This window comes from Notolepis coatsorum (genome assembly GCF_963971535.1).
Source record: "Notolepis coatsorum genome assembly, chromosome: 1".
NCBI lineage: Eukaryota > Metazoa > Chordata > Actinopteri > Aulopiformes > Paralepididae > Notolepis > Notolepis coatsorum.
Genome location: NC_140165.1, coordinates 209,200,145 through 209,223,835, shown reverse-complemented (window position 1 = coordinate 209,223,835; position 23,691 = coordinate 209,200,145). Strand labels below are relative to the sequence as shown.

Sequence of the window (23,691 nt, the reverse complement as noted above, 5' to 3'; positions counted from 1 at the left end):
GAAGGCAGTCAAGAATGGACTGGAGTAACCTTCTTTGCAGTGATTTCATATACTGCAACCCGCACAGGGAAAAGTGGATCATATGCGCTTTTCTTAATTTCTTGAGGGCTGAACGATTTTGACGAAATATCTAATTGTGATTATTTTGACTGATATCGCAATTGCGATATGATTCACAATATCAGAGGGAGTGGTAATTTTTGCCTCATTAACATTTTCATTGAAAAACATAAAAAAGTATCACGTGTGATTTGTGAGTATCTGTACCAAACAAAGGTTTGCTTGAAGTCTGTAGAATACAATTTGTATACCATTTGTATACCATTTGTATATAGTATTTTACTACTCTCTGAGGGACCCAATTATTTGAGGGAGTTTGTTTTATCCATGTAGATTTTCTGCAATTTTTTTTTAATCTTTTGTAATAATTAATGTAATAATGTAATAAAGTACAATGGCCTTACCTTCTCCCACTACAAGATTATCTGTGCTGTCCAAAAATGTCCAGCTCAGACTAATCTTGATCCCAAAAGATTTTTGGCAGACTGATAAAAGGCCCAAATGGTTTTTTTTCACATTATCCTCACAACCTCAGAAATGGTCGGTAAATCATTTGCTTTTAACAAAAGGGACTTTTAAGTTTAGGGAAGTTTACAGATTTACAGAAGATGACATCGTTTCAAAACTGGGGTGGGGGTGGCTGGGGGACCTTAAATTACCCGTAACACACACACACTGATATAGGGCTGACCTAAAATCCATATCACCCTAACCCAAATTGCGTTTGGCATAACAAGCCAGTTTGTTATACAATGGGTGATCCTCAAATGACCATGACTGAAATATCACACCAAGTCTTGTCACATCAAAGTCTCTTAATGGGCTTGATTTCCTTGCCATGATGTGATTGTGATCTATGAAAAGCTCTATATTAAAGCATATTTGAACAGGAGTCTTGATTTTAGGCCGACTTAACACTTATATCATCATTATTTCAAATGTAAACAGTAGTGATGCACCAATACCACTTTTTCACTGCCCTAAACTAACGAGTAGCGATCTCATCCATTAGCGTTCCTGAACAGTAAAGACTTGGACCACTAGGGTCACTGGATGAAAATGACTGACAATCATTGATCATATTCACATAGTGGCTATTTTGCTCTTACAGTATCAGTATGTCATGCTCAGGTTGGGATTTATTTCCACCCTCTTCCCACTTTGGGAAATAAATCCCAACCAGAGCATGACATATGAGCAAAATGGCCACTGTGTGAATATGGTCAATAATATAATTATTTTTCTCCATTAGAGACATCAAACATCTTTCCATTTGTCATAAATGTTGAAATTAAGGCTCTTTGCTTTCATTTCTGACCAACATGGCTGTTAGTGTCTAGCCTGCTATCCAGTACTAGCAACTGTACATCCCTCATAAACAGTCATTTGACCTGAAGTGATTCTTCATCAGTACTCTTATTCTTAGAAGCTTTAGATATATTAGACCTCATCCCTAGCAACAGTCTATATAGGGTCCTTGTCACAGGCTTTAAAAACAAACTGGTCATTTACTATCTAGGTCGGGCACTGCTAGCTGAAGAAATACATCTGGCTGCTGACGTGTGTGGTAGAAAGGTGGTCATTGACACGACATTATGTCATTGACATAAACATTCATCAGTGAGAGTTAGCTCATTTGTGTGGTAGGCTACAACTTGAGGTGCAAGGTGAGCCTATTGGCTATAGAAAGAAAGCACAGGGATCGGCAGGCCAGACACTCAGGGATCTGCAGGCCAGTCACTCGAGTGGCTACTGTCAGATTATGGGCTACGTCTGTAAAGGATGAATCTTATTACACTGTGCTGAGCCTCGGTACAGTGCATGTTATCTGGCAGAGGCTGCTGGAAGGGCAGAGGAAGAGAGACAGGGGAAGAGACCGGCTGCTATGAATAGCAGAGGAGAGTGCAGGGGCACAGTGACCGAAGCTTAGCTCAGGGGAAACGCTCCACTGGACTAGAGATTACAGGTCTAATGGGCTAAACAGCAGGAGGGCTTTCCACAGGAAGCAACTCATTATCCAAGACTAGCATCTACAGCACACAGACACCATGCCTTCTAGGCTCTTTGACTATAAAATGACTTATGTAACAACCAGGGGTGCGTTGGTCAGATACATTCACACAAAACTTGTGAATGAAATGTGTTACATTCCATTCCTAAAGGCAATTAGGCTGGTCTTTATTCTGTGCGCAGGCGAGGGAACATTTATGCGCATTAGAGGATGACATCATTCTCTACTCTACTCTACCATAATAAAAAAAACTCACGTTCCTTCTGTATTCAATTTAATTTAATTTGAGAAGCTAAACTAATTCAATAACCTTTTTTTTATTATGGTAGAGTAGAGTAGAGGATGACATATTCCCGGAATCCCGAAAATATGTCATCCTCTAATGCGTGGGAGAGCATGCACGCGCCCGGGAGCGAGCGTGCACGTGACATTATTAAAATACAGTGCAACCAGGTATGAAATCACCAACGCACCACTGGTAACAACCAAGCATGGTACAGAAACACCAGTCTGGATTCTACTTGCAACCAACAGAGATCAGTGTTTAGACATATTCAGCTGACGTGGTGCTGGCTAGACAAAGTGATGAGCTGAAAGTCCATACACTATCAGAAATGTAATATCTACCAAGGCCTAAACCATGACTGTGCACTCTATGAAAAAACATGTTTTTACTTCACCCAATTCAAGTAGATGAACTGGTCAACAGACGCAATTGCTTACCAGTGTGAGAAGATTTAGCACAAACATTCTCTTTTGAGTTCAACCAAAAGATTAGGGTCATAATCTGACAATAGGTGCTAACGGACATACTTAATGTTACTTAATCCAGGGGTTCTGTGATGCTGGAACTAAGAGTCAAGTCCAGAGATGTCGTGGGCCTAACTTGATGAAACACTGGTGAAGGGAGGTGCCCACTTCACAACACTGGTGATATGTTGGCTCTCACTGCATCTCTCTTTGCATTGTCGATACACTATTGACTATTCCATCGAAATAGGTTAAACTCCCACAGCCTAACCTGAAATTAACCTGATTGAGGTTAGGGCAGATCTCCAACTTGCTAAAAACCTAATTTCTCTTCAGGTACTTTGTGACCAGGGCCCCGTTCCATGTACCGGGATAACCGAGTTAGCCGGATAACTTTAGCTGGATAACTCTGTTAGCCTGACTTTCCGATTTCATGTACCTGGATTTTCCAAATCACCATGACAACATATCCAAAAGTTTGAGCCTGGTCGAAAGCAGAGTTCAAGTTCAAGTTAGCCTGAACTATCGCCACGCCCCCGCAAAGAAGTGACAGCCCGTTTCCTGAAACTATTCCCACAGTCTACGATCTGCATTATACCATTCTGAATTACGTTTTTGTGCTCCATTCTTCCAGAGGGGGCTTTTGAAATGTAAAATAGACCCAAAATGCTGATATTAAATTCACTTTGTCCTAAATAATGCACGTTATATATACCGTGGCGACGGTGGCTCTCGCTCGTGCGATGTACACATGATGTGGTTATTTTAATTGTAACTGGGATTAAGATGTCTGATGAGATGCGCTGTTTGACGGATTTGAGAAATTGAATGAGCCGTTGACGTCACATTAATGAATGAGGATAAAGAGATAAACTTCATTCAAAACAACGGATATTCTAAACACGGGTCTCTCGTTCATTAATGTATAAACAATAGATTTATCCCATCTGGCCCAGTGGCCCAGCGGTAGTGCTCATGCCTGCCAATTCAGAGACCGGGGTTCAAATCCCCGTGTTTCCAATATGATTTTTTTGAATATAATATTAAGGATTATACGCCAAAGTAGCCTGGTTTTAAGTTAAAATATTATAAATCTACATGCATTGAGGATGTCATTCTTTATATAGCTCTCAACGTGCACCAAATTGAATTATTCCTATATTGCAAAAAGAAGGAAAAGACTAGGGCCTTGAACCCCGGTCGTCCGTGTGAAAGTCAAAAGAAGAACCCGTTACACCACAGAGAAGATAAGTAAAAGATTGACTATACATCAATCAATGGGTAAGAGAGCCGTATCGTAATTCTGTATAACAGTTAACTAATAATTTTCGCTAGCAAGATCTCATTTGATTATTCAATCCAGCAGGCAAGTTTAAAGAAATATAATCTGATTGATTGAGGTAATGAGGGACTTAGAATTAGCCTATAGATAACGCATTTAACTTGTCGGCGAGGCGATTGAGCCTATTGCAATCTGTCAATAAAGTCTTAAATCAATTAATCAATCAATGCCGTTGAGAATCAGGGTCTCTGCCATCGATACGTGCTGGCTTTCCACCTAAAACGGGAGCGCGCATCTAGCCTGACTTGAGCCTGACTCTCAAGTCTGGCTTGAGTTAACGAGACTGAATCCTCCTTTGTGAAACAGGAAAATCCCGGCTTTGAACATCGGGTTAACTGAAGCTGGATAATGGACATGTTGATCGACTTAGTTGAACCACGTACATGGAACGGGGCCCAGGCCGTGTTATGTGTCAAAATAACAACAACACGTGTGTTCAGCCTGTAGAAAATGTTCAGTTCATCAACAAGGATACAAGTGTTGGATTCTGATAACTTCATACAATAATGCAGTCTACAGAAAAGAGAATTCTTATGTTATGAGTAGTTCAATTGACCCTGCCTTGGAGCAACTCTATGATTCACTGAGGCTAGGCCACAGAAAAACAACACTGAGGTACAATAAGAACAATGAACATAAGTGCAAGAAGAAGATAAATTCTTGCCGACGGGTAGTGATGTGAATAGACATGGATCGTCCCGGTTCTCATGTCTTCTCGTGTGAGTTATGCAGCCTGTTTGGGCAGTCTGTTATTCATTGTGAGTGGAGGAGCTTTGCTGCGGGCTACTGGCTCACATTATTCTGTGATTATAAAACGTTTTTTTGCACAGCAGCCCGCTCAAACCTACCAGATCTGTAGCCAACAGCCGTGCTGGGCTGGTGTCTGTGTTATTGTGGATGGAAATAAAAACGACGGATAAAGCTATACAAGCGCCGTTTGTTCCCTTTGTGGCAACAGGCTGACGGCTGAAACAAAGCATGTTTTAGCGACATTATAGGTGCGACGAGACATGACTAACACAATCGACAAACTGTACTAAGGCCCACATCTGCCAGTCCAGCTCGCAGCACACCTGGTATGAAGGGAATGGGCTGATATGGAAATCCAAAAATAATTTTACCTCTTGAATGTTTTCCATCCGTTACTTACAGCCCATTGGTTTGTTGGCTTGTTGAGCAAAATTGATGCGAGTTAATTCACTGTGCGCACTGTCCCACCACTGAATGAAGCCAGGGGCCTTATTTGATGTTCAAATAGCTCGAGTTCCATAGCTGCTGCTTTTGCAAACACGCCACTGGCTTTGCCTTATCAAATCAGGCTGGGTTCTGTCAATGGAAATCAAAACAGCAAAGTGCCCAGACAACTGCTCCATAATCTATGGGATTTAACAAGCCTAATCTGCCCTTTATAGCAATCACCAGCAAAAAGAAAAACCTTTGAAAACTCCCTGCTCTTCTTTTTATATATATATATATATATATATATATATATATATATATATATATATATATATATATATATATATATATACAGAAGAAAAACTACTAAAAATCCCACTTATTTTAATTAGGTAAGAGTTGAGATGCCTTATCTCATAAAAAGAACCGTTTAAAATAAATGTCCCTGGCTTGTCCCTGACAGTGATCTGGCTGTCTGCTGTCCATATGTCTAATTGTAATTGTGTGTGTGTGCGTGTGTGTCCAGAAGGGGAAGGGGGGATGAGAGCAGACGGAAGTCTTACTGGGGAGAGTTTCTGGATGAGGTCATGGGCCACATGCACCAAGTTTTTGTCCTCCTGCAGGTGCTTCTGGAACCGCCGGCTCTCCTCCTCCTCCAGGAGGTCAAAGTCGTTGGCTGCATCCAGCAGGGCCTGGATCAGACCCTTCCAGGAGCGAAGAGCAGGGACCTGCGGGGCGACCGCGGAGCTCACCCCCGTGCCGATCACCAGGACCAGCTCGGGGGCCCGCTTAGTCTTCAGGCTGGGCAGCAGTTTCCTTTGGGGCAGGTAGAGATTGAGTGATGATGGTTCCATTGATGTGGCTTCCCAAATCCTTTTTGACAGCGTAAAGGTTAAACAGAGTATTTTCAAGCAAACTAGGATGCAGTCTGAAACTCAAACGCACCTTTAACTTGGTTGACAAAGACGTGGGAATGGTAATTTCAGAAAAGTCAGAAAAACAAAGATTTTAGTCAGCGTCATTGACAAAATCAATACAAAATACAAAGGCCACGTAAACAACTGGTTCAAAAAAGTACAAGTCACAAGTACATTTGATTACCTGGGCTTTTTTGCATTTGAGTCAGCATCCTGAGAATCGGTTGCAGGTCGCTTCTCATTTTTCACTGCCACAACAGAGGCCATTCAACTCCTAAAACAAAAACATAATTAACCATATGACATTTGTTAGGGTTGGAGCTAACTAATCAAACAATAAAACAATAATAACTATGGTAACACCTAAAATGTTATAACTAGGATTGGTCAGAAACCAAAAACCACCTCACACATCCTCAAATTGACGGACTTTGACTTATCAGAGATGTGTTACACTGTAACAAAACCATACAAGATTTGGTTCACTGAAGGCAGGGAATCCATGTCAACCATTTCAAACATGTAAGACCTTTCGTAATATTTCCAGACAGTCTATCTTTACTAGACAGACATCCTTATTCCCAGGCAACACACCTTGCCTGTCTGATATGAAATGACGTGTTTATTATTACATCAGACAACATTGTTGATTCATGTAATAATAAACAGCGATACAACAATACAACAATTTAATTGTAAGGCTATCGTTATGTTTGCCGGGTGTGTTTATACATCTGTAATCACAGCAAGTTAAATATTGAGTTTCCCCTTCTAAAGCCAGGCTCGTTTTCTCACAGGTCTGACAACCACACATAGTAGTAGCTCACTTAGCTAACATTGTGTTACAACAACTTACATTGCGTTCTTAACCTTATTAGTTCGTCGTCGTTTGTTAACGTAGGCAACGTTAGTCAAGAAATGTGACGTTATTTGACACTTACCCTGATAAACTTCCAATTCACGTTAGTAATAGTGTTTAGTAACGTTAAGAAGAGATCCCTTGGTCCTGGTCGTGACGTTGCGGTGAACCTGAATGAATGACAACCGTGCAGACTAGTCTTATGTTTAACTTTAGTCTTACGTTCTCTAACTTTAACCGTGTCGTTAATGACAGATACCGTGCATAGTTATTTATCCGTTTTAAACGCTGGTGCTTGGGGTTGTTTCACTTGACATGGCAAATCCAGAGCGTAGAAAGCGACTAGTGTCTTTGATGTTTTCTTAGCAAATCTGTTCAGCCAGAAAGTGTCCTCAGTTGATTTCCTCTGTGTCCACACAGCCTGGACGCGACGGCTGTTCTGACGTCATGCGCGCGCTAGACCACCGGTGACTTTGCCAATAGGGGATATCTGCAGAGCTGCAAGCCCAACGTCTGGGCGGGTGGCGGGTCGCGTGAATATTTTAGGCAACCAAATTGTGTTCAGCGTTTCTCTGATTGGCCACTACGCCCATGTGACCGCGGCAGCGCGAGAGAGCTGCAGTGCGGAAATAGGCTGCATTCTATTGCCATTCTCTGCGACAAACTCTAACCAGCCCTGCTGGTCTCTGACAAGAACAAGTTACAGGTTGAAAAAACCCTCAGCTCGGAACTAGGCAGAATCTGCATATGGCTCGCTGATAACAAACTATCATTACACATGGGCAAAACAGAGTCCATTCTCTTCGGTTCAAATAACAAACTCAGCAAGACCGACAGCTTCTCAGTTACAGTGGGTGGGTGACAATATTGTCACAAGGAAAGATGAAATTACCTACCTGGGTTCCATCCTAGAGGCTAATCTCTCCTGTGACAAAATGGCATCCAATGTAATAAAAAGAGTCAACCAACGAACTTGATTCTTGTACCGGATCTCCTCTCTGGTAAACAAGAATACCCTGAAGACTCTGGCAGGAGCACTCATTCAGGGGTACTACGACTATGCTTGCACCTCATGGTACCAAAGCACCTCAAAGGCGCTAAAAACAAAATTACAAACATCTCAAAACAAACTGGTCAGACTACTGCTTGACCTTACTCCTAGAACCCACCTCACCCCTGCCCACTTTGACAACCTAGGATGGCTTAGAGTAGACGACAGAGTACAGCAACTTGCAATGGGCCTGGTCTACAAGATACACTACACGACCAAGGTACCCATGTACATGTCAAAATACTTCCCAAAGGTCAGTGAATACCACGATCACAACACCAGAGGGAGCTCCACAAATCATGTTAAACCCAGATTCGGCTCAAATAAGGGACTAAACACGTTTCGCAATTATGCCACATCAATGTGGAACGCCCTACCCAAAGCTGTAAAGGAATGTGGATCACTACCCACTTTCAAAACCTCTCTCAAGGGACACCTACGGGAGACTGCAATTCAACACTGGCCCCTGTAAATATCCTAACCCAACCCCCTCCAATGTACAGTCATTTACCTAGTATGGTTTTGTCAATAGTCCAATGTACAATTTTGTTTGTTTGTACAGTGTCTCCCCCCCCCCCTCAATGTACAGTTTTGCCAATGTACAGTCATTTACCTAGTATGGTTTTGTCAATAGTCCAATGTACAATTTTGTTTGTTTGTACAGTGTCTCCCCCCCCCCTCAATGTACAGTTTTGCTTGTTTATACAGTGTGCCCCCCCCCCCCCCCCAACCACCTCCAATGTAGATTACCTAGTATGGTTGTCAATATCCCAGTGTACCCAACCCCCCCCCACCCAACCTCCTCCAATGTACAGTTTCTACGTCAAATGTATATACTCCCTTTTCCTGACTCCTTCTGTATCACAAACAGTACTGTATTTGCAAATCTGGTATGTCATAAATGTATAGATGTAGCAGTACTGACTATCTGTATGTCATGTATGTCATATATGTCCTGATGAATTGAAAATGGGGGACCCTGATGTAAACAAGACGAAAGTCTTTCTCTGGTCTGCATCCCCTTAACAATTGTGTGTATTGAGCTGTACTGTATTGTACCCATTCTGCAATCTGTTAATAAAGTTTTCAATCAATCAATCAATCAAACCTTAACCAACTCCGAAACAGCGCCTAAACTTAACCCTTCTAACCTTAACCAACGCCGAAACAGCGCCTAAACTTAACCCTTCTAACCTTAACCAACTCCGAAACAATGCCTAACCTTAACCAACTCCGAAACAATGCCTAAACTTAACCGGCGAAAGAATGCATGTTAAAAAAAAAAGAAAAAAAAATTGAATGAATGAATGAATGAAAACTTTATTTAACAGATTGCAGAATGGGTACAATACAGTACGGCTCAATACATACAATTGTTAAGGGGATGCAGACCTGAGAAAGACGTTTGTCTTGTTTCCATCAGGGTCCCCCATTTTCAATTCATATATGAAGGGAATCAAACTTGTCACCAATGCACCGCAGGATCCACAGCAAGGCGGCGAAACAGTTGAGCTAGTTGTCGATGTTAAAAGAGGGGGAATAACCGCTGCATAATGACGCGGGGGCGTGGATAGACGCAAGTTGGTTGCCTTTAAAATTCACGCGGGCAGGTCTTCGGGGCTTGTACTAGGTTTGACTGTGCACGGGCGGGGCGTCGTGGCTTGTACCTTGTTTTGTTTCCTGTAAAACCCGGAAGTAGTCAGTTTGTGCTGTTTATTTTGAACCCTAACCCTAACCTTAACCCTAACCCTAACCTTAACCCTAACCCTAACCTTAACCCTAACCCTAACCTGCAACACAGAAATGCAAATGCTGTCGAGTCTTCACTGCTTGTAAAAATAAACAGCACAAACTGACTACTGCACAGTCAAACCGAGTACAAGCCACGAAGCCCCGCCCACGCACAGTCAAACCTAGTCCAAGCCACGAAGTCCCGCCTCAAACCTAGTCCAAGCCACGAAGCCCCGCCCAGACATTGGGCTTGCGGCTCTGCAGATATCCCCTATTGGACTTTGCGGCCAATCTCTCGTGCTGGACAAACCTGTAGACTGGTATGGAGGTCTGTGGGAGGAACAGAGAGAGACGCAGGGGTGCACACACGCGGTTACATGGCGTGTTATTAGTAGTCACTCAGGGCAGAAGTGCGCGCAATGATAAGTACCCGGCCGTTGTAGAAAGCTACCCGGCCGGCGGCCGGCACTTCTCACCTAGACTTTGCATAATAATAGGAACCTACGAGAAGGTGGGGGGCTGCTTGATCTCCATTGTTATGCATAATAATCATCTGTTCTGTGCGCAACTGAGGGAACATGTATGCGCGTGCACGTGGCGTGTAACCAGTTCCCATATTACGACTGCACCACTGGAGAGACGTGAAACTCCCTACATCAGTGGTTCTCAAACTGTGGTATGCGTACCACTAGTGGTACTGCTGGTGGTACTTGAAAACATTTAAAATATTTTTTTTAAATGATACATTTTTTATTTTTTGCAGTGTCAGGCCACTGAACTTAGAAGCAGGCCAGGCCAGTTTCTGGTTGCGGCAGCGCGATAGTTCGATAACCTAAGTGGGAACAACCAGGAGATCACAGAGAGTAATGCAGTCTAAACAGTCATAAATCTTTAAGTCAACTTCAGCCCTGATCATAACCATTTATTTTTTTAGATTTTTTTGTAATGTCAGATAAAAAATTAAATACTCCCACTTTTCTGAAAAGAGTTGGGGTTAAATCTGACATTACAAAAAATCCATCAAAATCTGTGTTGTTGCTAATCATTGACACATGCCATTGCCTAGCCTGTAATAATCTCCACCAGAAAAATTTACTTTGCATTTGATATATTGAAAATATTTTACTTTGTGTGTTTTTTTTTACAATAATTTGTGATGCCCATCACAAACACTGGCATTTAAAGGGTAAAAATAAAAAAATGCCTGCACCAGAATGCAGGAAATTAAGTTTTTGTAACAAAATAATTGTGTGTGTGTGTGTTTGATTGATTGATTGATTGAAACGTTTATTAACAGATTGCAGAATGGGTACAGTACAGTACAGCTCAATACATACAATTGTTAAGGGGATGCAGACCAGAGAAAGACTTTCGTCTTGTTTAGGTTGGGTAGGTGGGGGGGGGGGGGGGGGGGGGGGGGGGGACTGTATATTGGAGGTGGTTGGGGGGAGGTTGGGTAGGAGTGGGGAGAGGTTGGGTAGGAGGGATGGGTGGGGGACACTGTACAACTGTACAAGCAAAACTGTACATTGGAATATTGACAAGACCATACTTGGTAATTTACTGTACATTGGAGGGGGTTGTGTTAGGACATTTACAGGGGCCAGTTTCGAATTGCAGTCTCCCGTAGGTGTTTTTTGAGAGTGTTTTTGAAAGTTGGTAGTGATTCACATTCCTTTACACTTACAGCTTTGGGTAGGGCGTTCCACATTGATGTGGCATAATTGCAAAACGTGTTTAGTCCCTTGTTTGAGCCGAATCTGGGCTTAACATGATTTGTGGAGCTCCCTCTGGTGTTGTGATCGTGGTATTCACTGACCTTTGGGAAGTATTTTGACATCTACATGGGTACCTTGGTCGTGTAGTGCAGGGGTTCTCAACCTTTCTGCTGCCAAGGCACCCCTGTGTTCAATAAAATATTCCAGGGCACCCCTACATACGATAAAGACTTTCCCGGTCCTGTCTTTTTTGCTACAATGATGATACAATGACTCTTTATTTGCCGTGCTGTCGTTGAGATGTTTTGTTGTTTGTTTGTCTTTGTTGCTTGTTGGTGAATCAGCAAATATGAATTGCCCCACGCAGGATCAATAAAGTTGTCTGAATCTGATGACAAAAGTTTTTTTTTAAATACAGAAAAGGATCACTAAAGTGCTATCTGTTGCAGCTGCACTGTTCTCCATAAAAATAGCATATTTGGATAAGTTTGACAATTTCTCAAAAACAGAAAATCATGTATTTTTTTTAAATACAGAAAAGGATCACCAAGTTACCATTTCTCAAAAAATATAAATAAATACAGAAAATAAGCACTTGTTCACTCAGTGGACATTTCTAGCTCAATGCGAGGTCCGCTGCTGCTGGCTAATAATACGGTCAATACGTGGGGAGATCTTTGACAAGGCAACACGCATGTCATCATCAAGGCTCAACTTGGCCCTATATTTTGTTTTCAGAGCTGTCATGGATGAAAAGCCAGCTTCACACAGATATGTGGGGCTGAATGGTATCAACACCTTAACTGCAGCATCATGAGATACTTGGTACTCAGCACCACACTCTGAAACTAGCTCTCCAGGTGGTATCAGATGAGATTTCAATGAGTTCTTCCAAGAGTTTGGATGGAGATGTGTCAGGAAGCTTTGTCTCAATGTTGTCTGTAAAGTTTTTTTTTATCCAGAGTAACTTGGTGATACTTTTCTGTGTTTTATTAAATAATGATTTTCAGATTTTTAGAAATGGTCAAACTTATCCAAATATGGTATTTTCATGGAAAACAGTGCAGCTGCAACAGATAGCACTTTAGGGATAATTTTCTGTAATCCAAAAAGAATTTGGATTCACTATAAAGTGCCTGTTCACTATAAAGTGCCACGTTTTGATATATTGAGCTTTAAACTTTAAGTACATTTTTTGGAACACGCAACCTAAAACACCTTCCTCTCCCAAACCGTTCCTGCAATTGTTTTATGTTGCATGATGATCATGGATACATTTATTATGTATTGTATTTTTTATGTTTAAATATCAACATAATCTGTCTGTCCACCCTCAGTACATTTACTATCAATATAATATAGTAGTCTGACTTCATCATCTTTTCAAACGCACACACATAGAGGGAGAATGCCCCCCCCCCCCCCAGTCATCCTTCCAACTAAATCCCCACCCTGCTGTTCTCTGTCGCTCTGAACAGGGCTTTTAGCTTGTTGTTAGCTTATGGTAACGGGACATTAATTCCGGTCTTAAACACAACGTGGTCATAAAGGAATGGCAAGGATTGCAAAGCATGTTATATGCATTTGACCCGTTGCGGAATAAAACAGCAGGGATTTGTTTTGGGTCGCAAAAACACTACCCTTGCTGTGTTTCAATGTCCGCGTTCCAGATCCAGACGCTACTACTACTGCTGAGCTGAGAGACGCTACTGCTCACTGCTCAGCCTGCCTGAGATGCATCCTATTGGCTGTGTGCTGGAGCGGATATGAGTCACGACACCACAGATTTTCAAAATAAGAGTATCATAATGACCTTAATGTTGCTAGCTTTCGGAGCCTAGTTATTATAGCTGGAGCTGCGCGTGGGCATAAATGAGACCCGCTATAGGATTTTCAAAATAAGACTGTTGTCATTCTATATTTTTAAAGAACATTGCCAGGCATCTCGCGGAACCCCTGACAGCTCTCCGCGGAACCCCTGTGTGCCGCGGAACCCCTGTTGAGAACCGCTGGTGTAGTGTATCTTGTAGACCAGGCCCATTGCAAGTTGCTGTACCTGTCGTCTACTCTAAGCCATCCTAGGTTGTCAAAGTGGGCAGGGGTGAGGTGGGTTCTAGGAGTAAGGTCAAGCAGTAGTCTGACCAGTTTGTTTTGAGATGTTTGTAATTTTGTTTTTAGCGCCTTTGAGGTGCTTTGGTACCATGAGGTGCAAGCATAGTCGTAGTACCCTTGAATGAGTGCTCCTGCCAGAGTCTTCAGGGTATTCTTGTTTACCAGTGAGGAGATCCGGTACAAGAATCGAGTTCGTTGGTTGACTTTTTTGATTACATTGGATGCCATTTTGAACCACGTTGGTTTGACGGTAACTTCGAGGATTGTGCCACATTCATCATGCAATGTGAGTTGGTTTTCCTTCATCAACCCAGCCGATTTACTTCAGAGGGAGCCCGAGTGGCTTACATGACTAACCTGCTTTCAGGCCGAGCAGCACAGTGGGTTACTGCCTCCTGGTCAATGAGGGCTGATTTTTGTTTTTCCTACCCAGACTTCGTGGCAGAGCTCCGCAGGGTTTTCCACCACCCAGCTCGTGGCCAGGACCCAGGAGCTCGGTTGGGCACCTTCCGGCAGGGCAGTGGTAGTGTCACCGACTACGCGCTGGAGTTCAGACTGGCCGCAACGGATTGCGGTTGGAACGATCAAGCGCTTCGTCTCACCTTCCTGAGGGGGCTCAACGACGCAGTAAGGGACCAGCTCGCGACCTGTGAGGAGCCCGATTCCCTCGAGGGCCTATTCGACCTCGCAATTCGCATCGACGGACGCCTCCGGGAGAGAAGGCGTGAGAGAGCCCGACTGGGACCCCCAGACGCTCCCCAGACCCCCCGCACTCGTGACGGTATTGCGGCCCGTCCTGCTCCCTCCGCAACTGGTGGCCCTTTCCCCTCCCGTTCGGTGCCCGAGGAGGAACCCATGCAGCTGGGACGCACACACCTTAGCCAGGCTGAACGGGAGGCCAGGTTCAGGTCCGGCCTTTGCCTCTACTGCGGCCGGGATGGACACCGTATCTCTAATTGCCCCACCCGGCCAAAAGACCAGGCTCGCCGGGACCCCGGGAGATCCTGGTGAGCCGTTTTTCTTGTTCCCACACCCGTGCACCACCTAACCGTCTGACGAGCGTCACCCTAGCCTGGGCGGACCAACGGGCGACGGTGGAGGCACTCATTGACTCGGGTGCTGATGAGAGTTTCCTGGATTTCGAGTTTGCCACCCAGGCCAACATTCCACTTGAGGACCTCGAGAGACCCTTGGAGGTGTTCGCGTTGGACCAGCACCGCCTGGCTGACATCACTCAACGCACCTGTCCAGTCCTTCTCACCATTGCTGGTAACCACGTTGAGAGACTCCAGTTTTTTATCACCAGATCCCCTCTTGTCCCTGTAGTCCTGGGTCGGCCCTGGCTCGCGCTGCATGAGCCCCACATCGCCTGGTCCTCCGGTACCATCAGGGGGTGGAGCTCCTCCTGTCATGCCCAGTGTCTTCAGGCGGCGTCCAGTCCCTCGCCCCGGAGTTCCCTTTGTGAGCCGCCCCCGGACCTCTTGACTATTCCCCCCGAATACCACAACCTCGAGGAGGTTTTCAGTAAGTCCCGGGCTCAGGCCCTTCCGCCTCACCGGCCTTACGACTGTGCCATCGACCTCCGCTCTGGGGCTCCCCTTCCCGGCAGCCACCTCTACAGTCTGACCGTCCCTGAGAAGGCAGCGATGGATAAGTACATCTCTGAGTCCTTGGCAGCAGGCCTCATTCGGCCTTCCTCCTCCCCGGTGGCGGCCGGTTTCTTTTTTGTTGGGAAGAAGGATGGAGACCTTCGACCCTGCATCGACTATCGCCAACTCAACGAGATCACCATTAAGAACAAGTACCCTCTTCCTCTCATGAACTCCTCCTTCGAGCCCCTCACCCAGGCTACCGTCTTCACCAAGCTGGACCTCCGGAGTGCCTACCATCTGGTCCGTATCCGAGAAGGCGATGAATGGAAGACCGCCTTCAAGACTCCCAGGGGCCACTACGAGTACCTGGTGATGCCTTTCGGCCTCACCAACGCTCCGGCGGTATTCTAGGCGCTCATGAACGACGTCCTCCGTGACATGCTGGAGGAGTTTGTGGTGGTGTACCTGGACGACATCCTCATCTTCTCCAAGACCCTTGAGGAACACGTCCAGCATGTCCGCCGTGTGCTGGAGCGCCTCCTCCACAATCGGCTCTTCGTCAAGGCAGAGAAGTGCCGATTTCACTCCGACTCCGTCGATTACCTGGGCTTCATCGTGGAGAGCGGCTTGACCCGAGCTGACCCTCGCAAGATCCGGGCCGTGGAGGAGTGGCCGGAACCCACCTCTCGGAAAGAGCTACAGAGCTTCCTCGGGTTCGCAAACTTCTACCGAAGATTCATCCGGAACTACAGCCAGGTGGCGGAACCACTTACCAGGCTAACCTCTCCCTCCCTGCCGTTCGACTGGTCCCCAGCGGCTTGCGCTGCATTCCGTTCCCTCAAGAAGAGGTTCACCACCGCCCCGGTCTTGCTCCACCCAGACCCCAAGAGACAGTTCATTGTGGAGGTGGACGCCTCGGATATTGGACTAGGGGCTATCTTGTCCCAGCGGTCGGCAACGGACCAGAAGGTACATCCGTGCGCCTTCTACTCACATCGTTTCCTCCCTGCCGAGAGGAACTATGACATCGGCAATCGGGAGCTGCTGGCGGTAGTGGCTGCCTTGGAGGAGTGGCGTCATTGGCTAGAGGGGGCCGAGGAACCATTCACCATTTGGACGGACCACAAGAACTTGACGTACATCCCTGCTTCCAAACGCCTCAATGGCCGGCAGGCAAGGTGGGCCAGCTTCCTCAGTCGGTTCGACTTCTCGCTGACCTTTCGCCCTGGGTCCCGCAACAAGAAGGCCGACTCCCTGTCCCGGTTACACTCCAAGGGGGCTCCAACCACTGAGGATTCGACTCCCATCCTCCCAGAGGCCAGGGTGGTGGGAGTGGTCACCTTGGGCATCGAGGGGTTGGTAAGGCGTGCCCTACGCTTCCATCCCGCTCCCGGCAATGTACCCGTTCATCGCCTCTTCGTCTCCGACTCAGTCCGGTCCCGGGTCCTCCAGTGGGGCCATACCAGCCGGTTCGCCTGCCACCCGGGCGTTCATCGCACGTTCTCCTTCCTGGCTCGTCGATTCTGGTGGCCCACCATGAGGAACGACGTCAAGGAGTTTGTTCTGGCCTGCGCGGTCTGCGCCTGCAGCAAGGCCTCCCACCAGGCACCCTCCGGGCTATTGCAGCCGCTTCCCATTCCGAGCCGCCCTTGGTCCCATGTGGCGTTGGACTTCGTCACGGGTCTTCCTTCGTCCCAGGGGAACACGTGCCTACTGACCGTGGTGGATCGGTTCAGCAAGGGGGTTCACCTCGTGGCCCTTCCCAAGCTTCCCTCGGCTGCAGAGACAGCGGACCTCCTGACAAGCCACGTGTTCCGCCTCCATGGTTTTCCCCAGGACGTCGTCTCGGACCGGGGCCCCCAGTTCACTTCCCAGGTATGGCGGGCCTTTTGCAAGGGATTGGGGGCAACAGTCAGTCTTTCCTCTGGTTATCATCCCCAGACTAACGGACAAACAGAGAGGATGAACCAGAGCGTGGAGTCTGCTCTCCGTTGTGTGGCTGCCGAGAGACCCGCTTCCTGGAGCTGGTTCCTCCCCTGGGTCGAGTACGCCATCAACTCCCTGGTCAGTTCCGCCACCGGCCTCTCGCCTTTTGAGGTATCCCTGGGCTACCAACCCCCTCTTTTCCCTGTACAGGAGTCGGAGGTGGCAGTTCCCTCCGTGCAGGACCATCTCGACCGGTGCCGACAGGTCTGGGAGATCACCAGGACTGCACTGCTCCGGTCATCGGAGCGCGCCAGTCGTGGGGCTGACCGGCGCCGGATCCCTGCGCCGACGTACCACCCTGGGCAGAGGGTGTGGCTGTCCGCCAAGGACCTTCCTCTTCGATCCTCGGCCAAGAAGCTTAACCCCCGGTTCGTCGGTCCTTTTGAGGTTCTGAAGGTGCTCAGTCCTGCGGCGGTGAGTCTTAAGCTTCCTGCGTCCATGCGCATTCACCCCGTTTTCCATGTGTCCCGGGTTAAGCCTGTCTCCCTCAGTCCCCTGATGCCTCCTGCTCCGGACCCGCCTCCTCCCGAGATGGTGGACGGACACCCCCAGTGGCAGGTCCGTCGGCTTATGGACGTCCGACGGCGGGGACGGGGGTTCCAGTACCTGGTGGACTGGGAGGGATACGGCCCGAAGGAACGGAGCTGGGTCTCCCGCCAGCTCATCATGGACCCCGACCTGATCACCGACTTCCATCGTTCCCATCCGGACAGGCCGGGCCGGGCTGGTCACCAGGTGGCTCCCGTGGAGGGGGGGGTACTGTGAGGATTGGCCCATTCCCGCCACACGCTTCAAGGTACTGTGAGGAGGATTGGCTCATTGCCACCACACGCTTCTAGGTCAAGTACCAATTGCCGTCACGCACCTGTCGGTTGTTTGTAATCGGCGCCCAGAGCCCTTCATATACTCGGGTCTTTCTGTCAATCGTTGTCGGGTCGTTTTGGATTACCACTGCTGCTGCCTGTTCCCCCCGTTGTTGTACCTCGTCTGTTTTTCTTCAGGACGTCTATGGAAGTCGCAGCTGTTGTGTTTCTCTATCATCCGTTGGAGCTGTGCCTCGTTGCCCGCTTTGCGCATTTGCGCTTTGGTGAGTTTTTGGAACAAACCTTTTGGATTCTCTGTTTTCTGTGTGTTTGGATAACACTGAAGATTTGCCGTTTTTGTTTTGTACTGGACTCAGCTAAACTTGTGTGTTGGTAACACTGAAGATTAAGTCACGTGGGATTGTACTGGGCTCAGCTAAACTTGTGTGTTGGTAACACTGAAGATTAAGTCACGTGTGTTTATACTGGACTCAGCTAAGGAGGACTGGACTGCCTCTGTATTCCGTTGGCTTGTTAGTGACCACTCTCTCTCTCTCCGTTCCTCCCCGAGTTGGATCCTGGAGTAGCTGCAGAGCCGCAGAGGCAGTGGCGCTACGCCACTTCTCCATCTCAATACCGGGACGATCTGCAGAGCCGCAGACAACTCTGCCAAGAACATTCTCCCCTTTGTTTGTTCTTATTGTTATTTCGCTCATTCCTGTTTCAGAAATAAACACGCCCTAGTCTTTGGCTAACTCTGAACTACCTGTCTGTGCCGTGCTGTTGGGGTCGGTTTCAAACCATAACAAACTTGTTCTTGTCAGAGACCAGCAGGGCTGAGTCGTCCGCAAACAGGAACAAGTTGCAGTCACAAGCTGACGACATGTCATTTGCATAAATTAGGAACAGTAGCGGAACTAGTATGCTTCCTTGTGGAACACCACAGCTTACTGTGAGGGGGGGGGGGATAGGGTACCTTACCTCCACCATCTGCTCTCTCCCCTCCAGGTAGGATTGCATCCAGCTCACTGATAGACTATCAAAACAAATTGCTTTTAGCTTGTCAATCAGAATGGTACTGACCATGCCGCAGTATTTGCCCGCTGAAATGCAGTTGTTCTTAATTTTCTCACTTGCTATGTGAGAATGTTAGTTATTATGTTCTCAATGCCCCTCGCATTGTACGAGTTGTGTGGAAGAGTTTGCTAGTTCTAGTGCTACCCCTTTGTACATTGTGTCTGACAAAAGTTAACAATAAATAATCTTATTAGGAATACATTTGCCTCCTGTGTGAACTGTGCATAGCTGAATATACTGTATTTTAACGCCGGTCATATGGTGGTACTTGGAGAGCCAGCTACGTTCTCAGGTGGTACTTGGTGTAAAAAGTTTGAGAACCACTGCCCTACATATTTGCCGTGTTTAGAGTCTTCTCTTTTTACATTTTAAACCCGGAATGTCATTCAGTGGATCTGTTATATATTGTTTGTTATATAATCGTTGTTATATATCATCGTTTACGACTTACAAACGAGGCTTGTTTTGATATAACATTTTGAAAATATTGTAAATTTACAATATTGAAATTGACATTCCTGATGTTTAAGCTTTTTTTATTGAGAAAACAAACGGTACAAACTTAGTCAGACATCTTACATTTCACAGATCAAAACAAGCAAATAACATACAAAATATATATCATCTTTGACGGACTGAGGTATATATTATTTAATTATTATATTGTTAAAACCAATATAGGTAAATCTTTTTACTTTTAACTGTGTTTTATATCGTAATATTTACTCGTTTACATTACATTTAGTAATTTAGTTCCTATGGGAGACTGCTATTCGAAACTGGCCCCTGTAAATGTCCAAACCCAACCCCTCCAATGTACAGTTCCCCCCCCCCCACCTACCCAACCCCCTCCAATGTACAGTCCCCCCACCCCACCTACCCAACCTCCTCCAATGTACAGTTTCTTCCCCCTCAAATGTATATACTCTCAAATGTATATAATCTCTTTTTAGAAACTCTGTCTATTAATCAGAGTTTCCAATGCCAGGGTCTATATGACAGGCGTTGTACTCTTAAACAGTACTGTATATTTGTAGATCTGGTATGTCATAAATGTCTGGATGTAACAGTAGTCTATATATGTTATGATGAATTGAAAATGGGGGACCCTGATGTAAACAAGACGAAAGACTTTCTCTGGTCTGCATCCCCTTAACAATTGTGTGTATTGAGCCGTACTGTATTGTACCCATTCTGCAATCTATTAATAACATTTTCAATCAATCAATCAATCAATTTAGTTTACTTTGGTAGATTAGAGATCAGGCGAGCAGCTGTGTTCTGTATGAGTTGAAGGTTGGTGGTGCAAGCCAGTAAACCAGCTAGTATGTTGAGGCAAGACATGACTGTTGATTGCAGGAGGAGTTGGGTGGCTTCTTTTGTCAGGAAGGAGCGGATCCTTAATGTTACTCAGGAAGAACCTGCAGGTTCTGGTTGTTGAGGATGTGAGCAGAGAAGTTCAGCCGGTCGTCAAGGACTACACCTAGGTTATTGGTGGTCAGGGACGGAGTCACGGCTATGTTCTCCACTGTGATTGTAAGGTTGGACAGGCAGGCAGAGATCTGTTAAAATACCTGGGTATCTGAGGGAGGAAAGGAGAGGAAGAGTTGAGTGGCAACTGTGTCTTCGACATAGCAGTGATATGAGAAGGCATGAGAAGTGAAAATGTTACCCAGAGATTTGGTGTAGAGAGAAAAGATGAGGGGTCCAATGACTGATCCCTGGGGAGACCCATCTGTAGGGGGTGGGGGGCAGACAGGGCGCCTGCCTCTCCATGACACTTGGTAGGAGCGGTTGTCGAGGTAGGATGACAGCCATGCCAGTACAGAACCTAGAACCTATTCCTGTGAGGGATGTGAGGATCTGATGGTTGACTGTGTCGAAGGCTGCTGACAGGTCTACTAAGCTTGTTTCCATGGTAACTACTACAGTACCCATATGCCCCAGCATGCCTCAACAAACTTCAACCAATCACTACTTTGACGTTTGTATCATTCCAGGTCGTCCTCTCAGCTCCCCAGCGTTCACTTGCGACTGGTCTTCAAATGCTGAGGCATATGGGTACTGTATTGGCACTCCAATACCAGCACCATGTTAAAAAGTCCCAGCAGGACTTCCGGTTTGAGATGTTTGAGTGAGCAGCCATAGAAAAGAGCTCCCGGTCAAAGAATATCGAAAACAAAATAAAAAGTGACAATTCAAGGATATAAGAGAAAAGGAAGGATGAACACAAGAAAAAGCGAGAGAAAAGGAACCCCAGAAGAAGTACAAACACAGGAGGAAAGTTATCGACACAAGGAGGTGGCGCAGGAGGTAATTCAAGCTAGCATGAGGCAGGGCGACAGACCAGAGATACCCGCCTGGGTAGCGGAGCTACAAGCTATCATACAGACTAGCATACAAGCTAGCGCATTAGCTATCCAACAAGCTAACGCAATAGCTAACCAAGCTAACACGCAGAGCATCCGGAGCGACATCGATAGACTCAGGGAAGAATTAAAGAAGGGTCAGGACGAGCTCAGAGAAGAAATAAATAAGAGACTCGAGACAATTGATGGAAAACTACAGGAACAAGAGAAAGATATAAGGATGCTAGAAGGAAGGACAGCTGAAACGGAGGAATGGAATACAGATATACAAGAAATTCTAAAGGCGACGCTCGAACAACAAAATATGTTGAGAGAAAAGCTAACAGACTTGGAGGGGAGGTCGAGGAGAAATAACCAGGGCGTATTTATTTACAAAACAGAAATGAGCGAAAACAACAAAAAGCACAAGGGGAGAAATGTTCTTGGCAGAGTTGTCTGCGGCTCTGCAGCTCGTCTTCAGAGCAGAGACGGCACTGTGGCGTTGCGCCTCTGACTCTGCGGATCTGCAGCTACTTGACGATCCACTCGGGAAAACAGAGAGAGAGATAATGTCAACAAGACGAGCGAACGGAATAACAAGGCAGTCCAGTATTGTTTAGCTGAGTCAGTAACAACAACAAGCGGCTCCTCTTCAGTGTTACCCAAACACACAAAAAACAGAAAGGTCCCGAGTCCAGGAAAATGCGAGAAAAACAGAGTATCCAAAAAAAGTACGTTCCAAAACTCACCAAGGCGCAATTGCGCAAAGCGGTCTACGAGGCAGAGATCCAACGGATGGCAGAGAATAGCAACAGCGGCGACTTCTAATAGACGTCCTGGAGAAAAACAGACGAGGGACAACACGGGAGGAAACAAGCAGCAGCCAGTGGTAATCCAAAACAACCCGACACAGAACGTTAGGAACACCAGAGTATATAAGGGCTCCACCGAGCTGATTAGAACTCACTTCAGGTGCGCGAAGGTAATTGGTACCTTGAAGCGTGCGGAATCGGACCAATCCTCACACACGGTGATCCAGGGAAGGATAAGTACAATACACATTAAACTGGTATACATGGGAAACACACAATACAAGTAAAGGTAAACATGAAAAGGACTTATACAATGAGAAGATGGTAAAGTACATACGAGATAATTATACCAAAAGTAATAAAAAAAGGACATTCAAGAGATATATTGAGGCGGATATGAAAGAACCACAGGATTACACGTGTCACATAATACAAATAGACGGGAACATGAAAATGACTAATGCAGAGCTTATGACCGGGAGCTCGGAAGTCGCACACAGAACGAGCTGGACATGTATAGTGCGCATTTCTTAGCCACTAGGGGGAGCACTCTCACTAGGAGAGCCACTACTCCCCACCCGCCAGCGGGGGAAAGAGGGAGATGACTGAATCCCTCAAATACCATGGAAGTTCCAAGTGTTAATGTTGATTATGGTTATATGTATGTAAATCAGACAGGGATAGCAGTGGCTACAACCACAAATATTATTTTATGTGACATGGGTAGAACGGGAGAACATTTGGAAAAGAAATATGACACAAGTTAAGGGTATCAAAATTATGTCGCTGAATGTAAATATGAATAATCCGATTAAAAGGAGTAAGGTGATGACGAAACTTAAGAAAGAAGAGGCGCAGGTTATCTTCTTACAAGAAACACATCTAATATCACAAGAGCATGAAAAGCTGAAGAGATTCGGGTATGAGAATCTGTTTTATAGTTCTTTTAAACAGAACCTTAGAAGAGGAGTAGCTATACTAATTAAAAACACAGTGAAGTTTGAAATGATCAGGGAAATAAGGGATAAAGAGGGGAGATATGTAATGGTCAAGGGGAAAATGGAAGGTCAAATGGTAACACTAGTGAATGTATATGCTCCACCAGAAAGTGAGAAATATTTATTTGAAACAATCTTTGATATCATATAATATAATAATAATTGTTAGACTAGAAGTCTTTATTTGTCATGCAGTTTTAACACACACGCGCGAGATGGGCGACCCACAGGAACACACACACATGCACTGAGTCGCTGATGAAATGTCTCTCTGCACTTTTCCCATCCCGTTGTCCTTCCCCCCATGGGCAGCCAGGAGCAGATAGGGCGTCAACGTGAGCCACG

At 45.9% G+C, this 23,691-nt stretch overlaps 1 protein-coding gene across 3 annotated transcripts in view; it reads right to left on the bottom strand.

Annotated features, from left to right (window-relative positions):
• Positions 1–7,541, bottom strand: part of fam118b (family with sequence similarity 118 member B) — a 57,302-nt gene extending 49,761 nt beyond the window's left edge. For 2 of the 3 annotated variants that reach the window (XM_084327586.1, XM_084327587.1), the window contains exons 1-3: positions 7,201–7,541; positions 6,444–6,533; positions 5,906–6,215 (exon numbers count right to left, since the gene is read on the bottom strand). In XM_084327586.1, coding sequence (XP_084183712.1) covers positions 5,906–6,215; positions 6,444–6,526 — 393 coding nt within the window. In that variant the 5' untranslated portion in view covers positions 6,527–6,533; positions 7,201–7,541. The remainder of the gene's footprint in view (positions 1–5,905; positions 6,216–6,443; positions 6,534–7,200) is intronic. The other variant, XM_084327588.1, reaches the window with a different exon arrangement.
• Between the last annotated feature and the right edge of the window lie 16,150 nt (positions 7,542–23,691).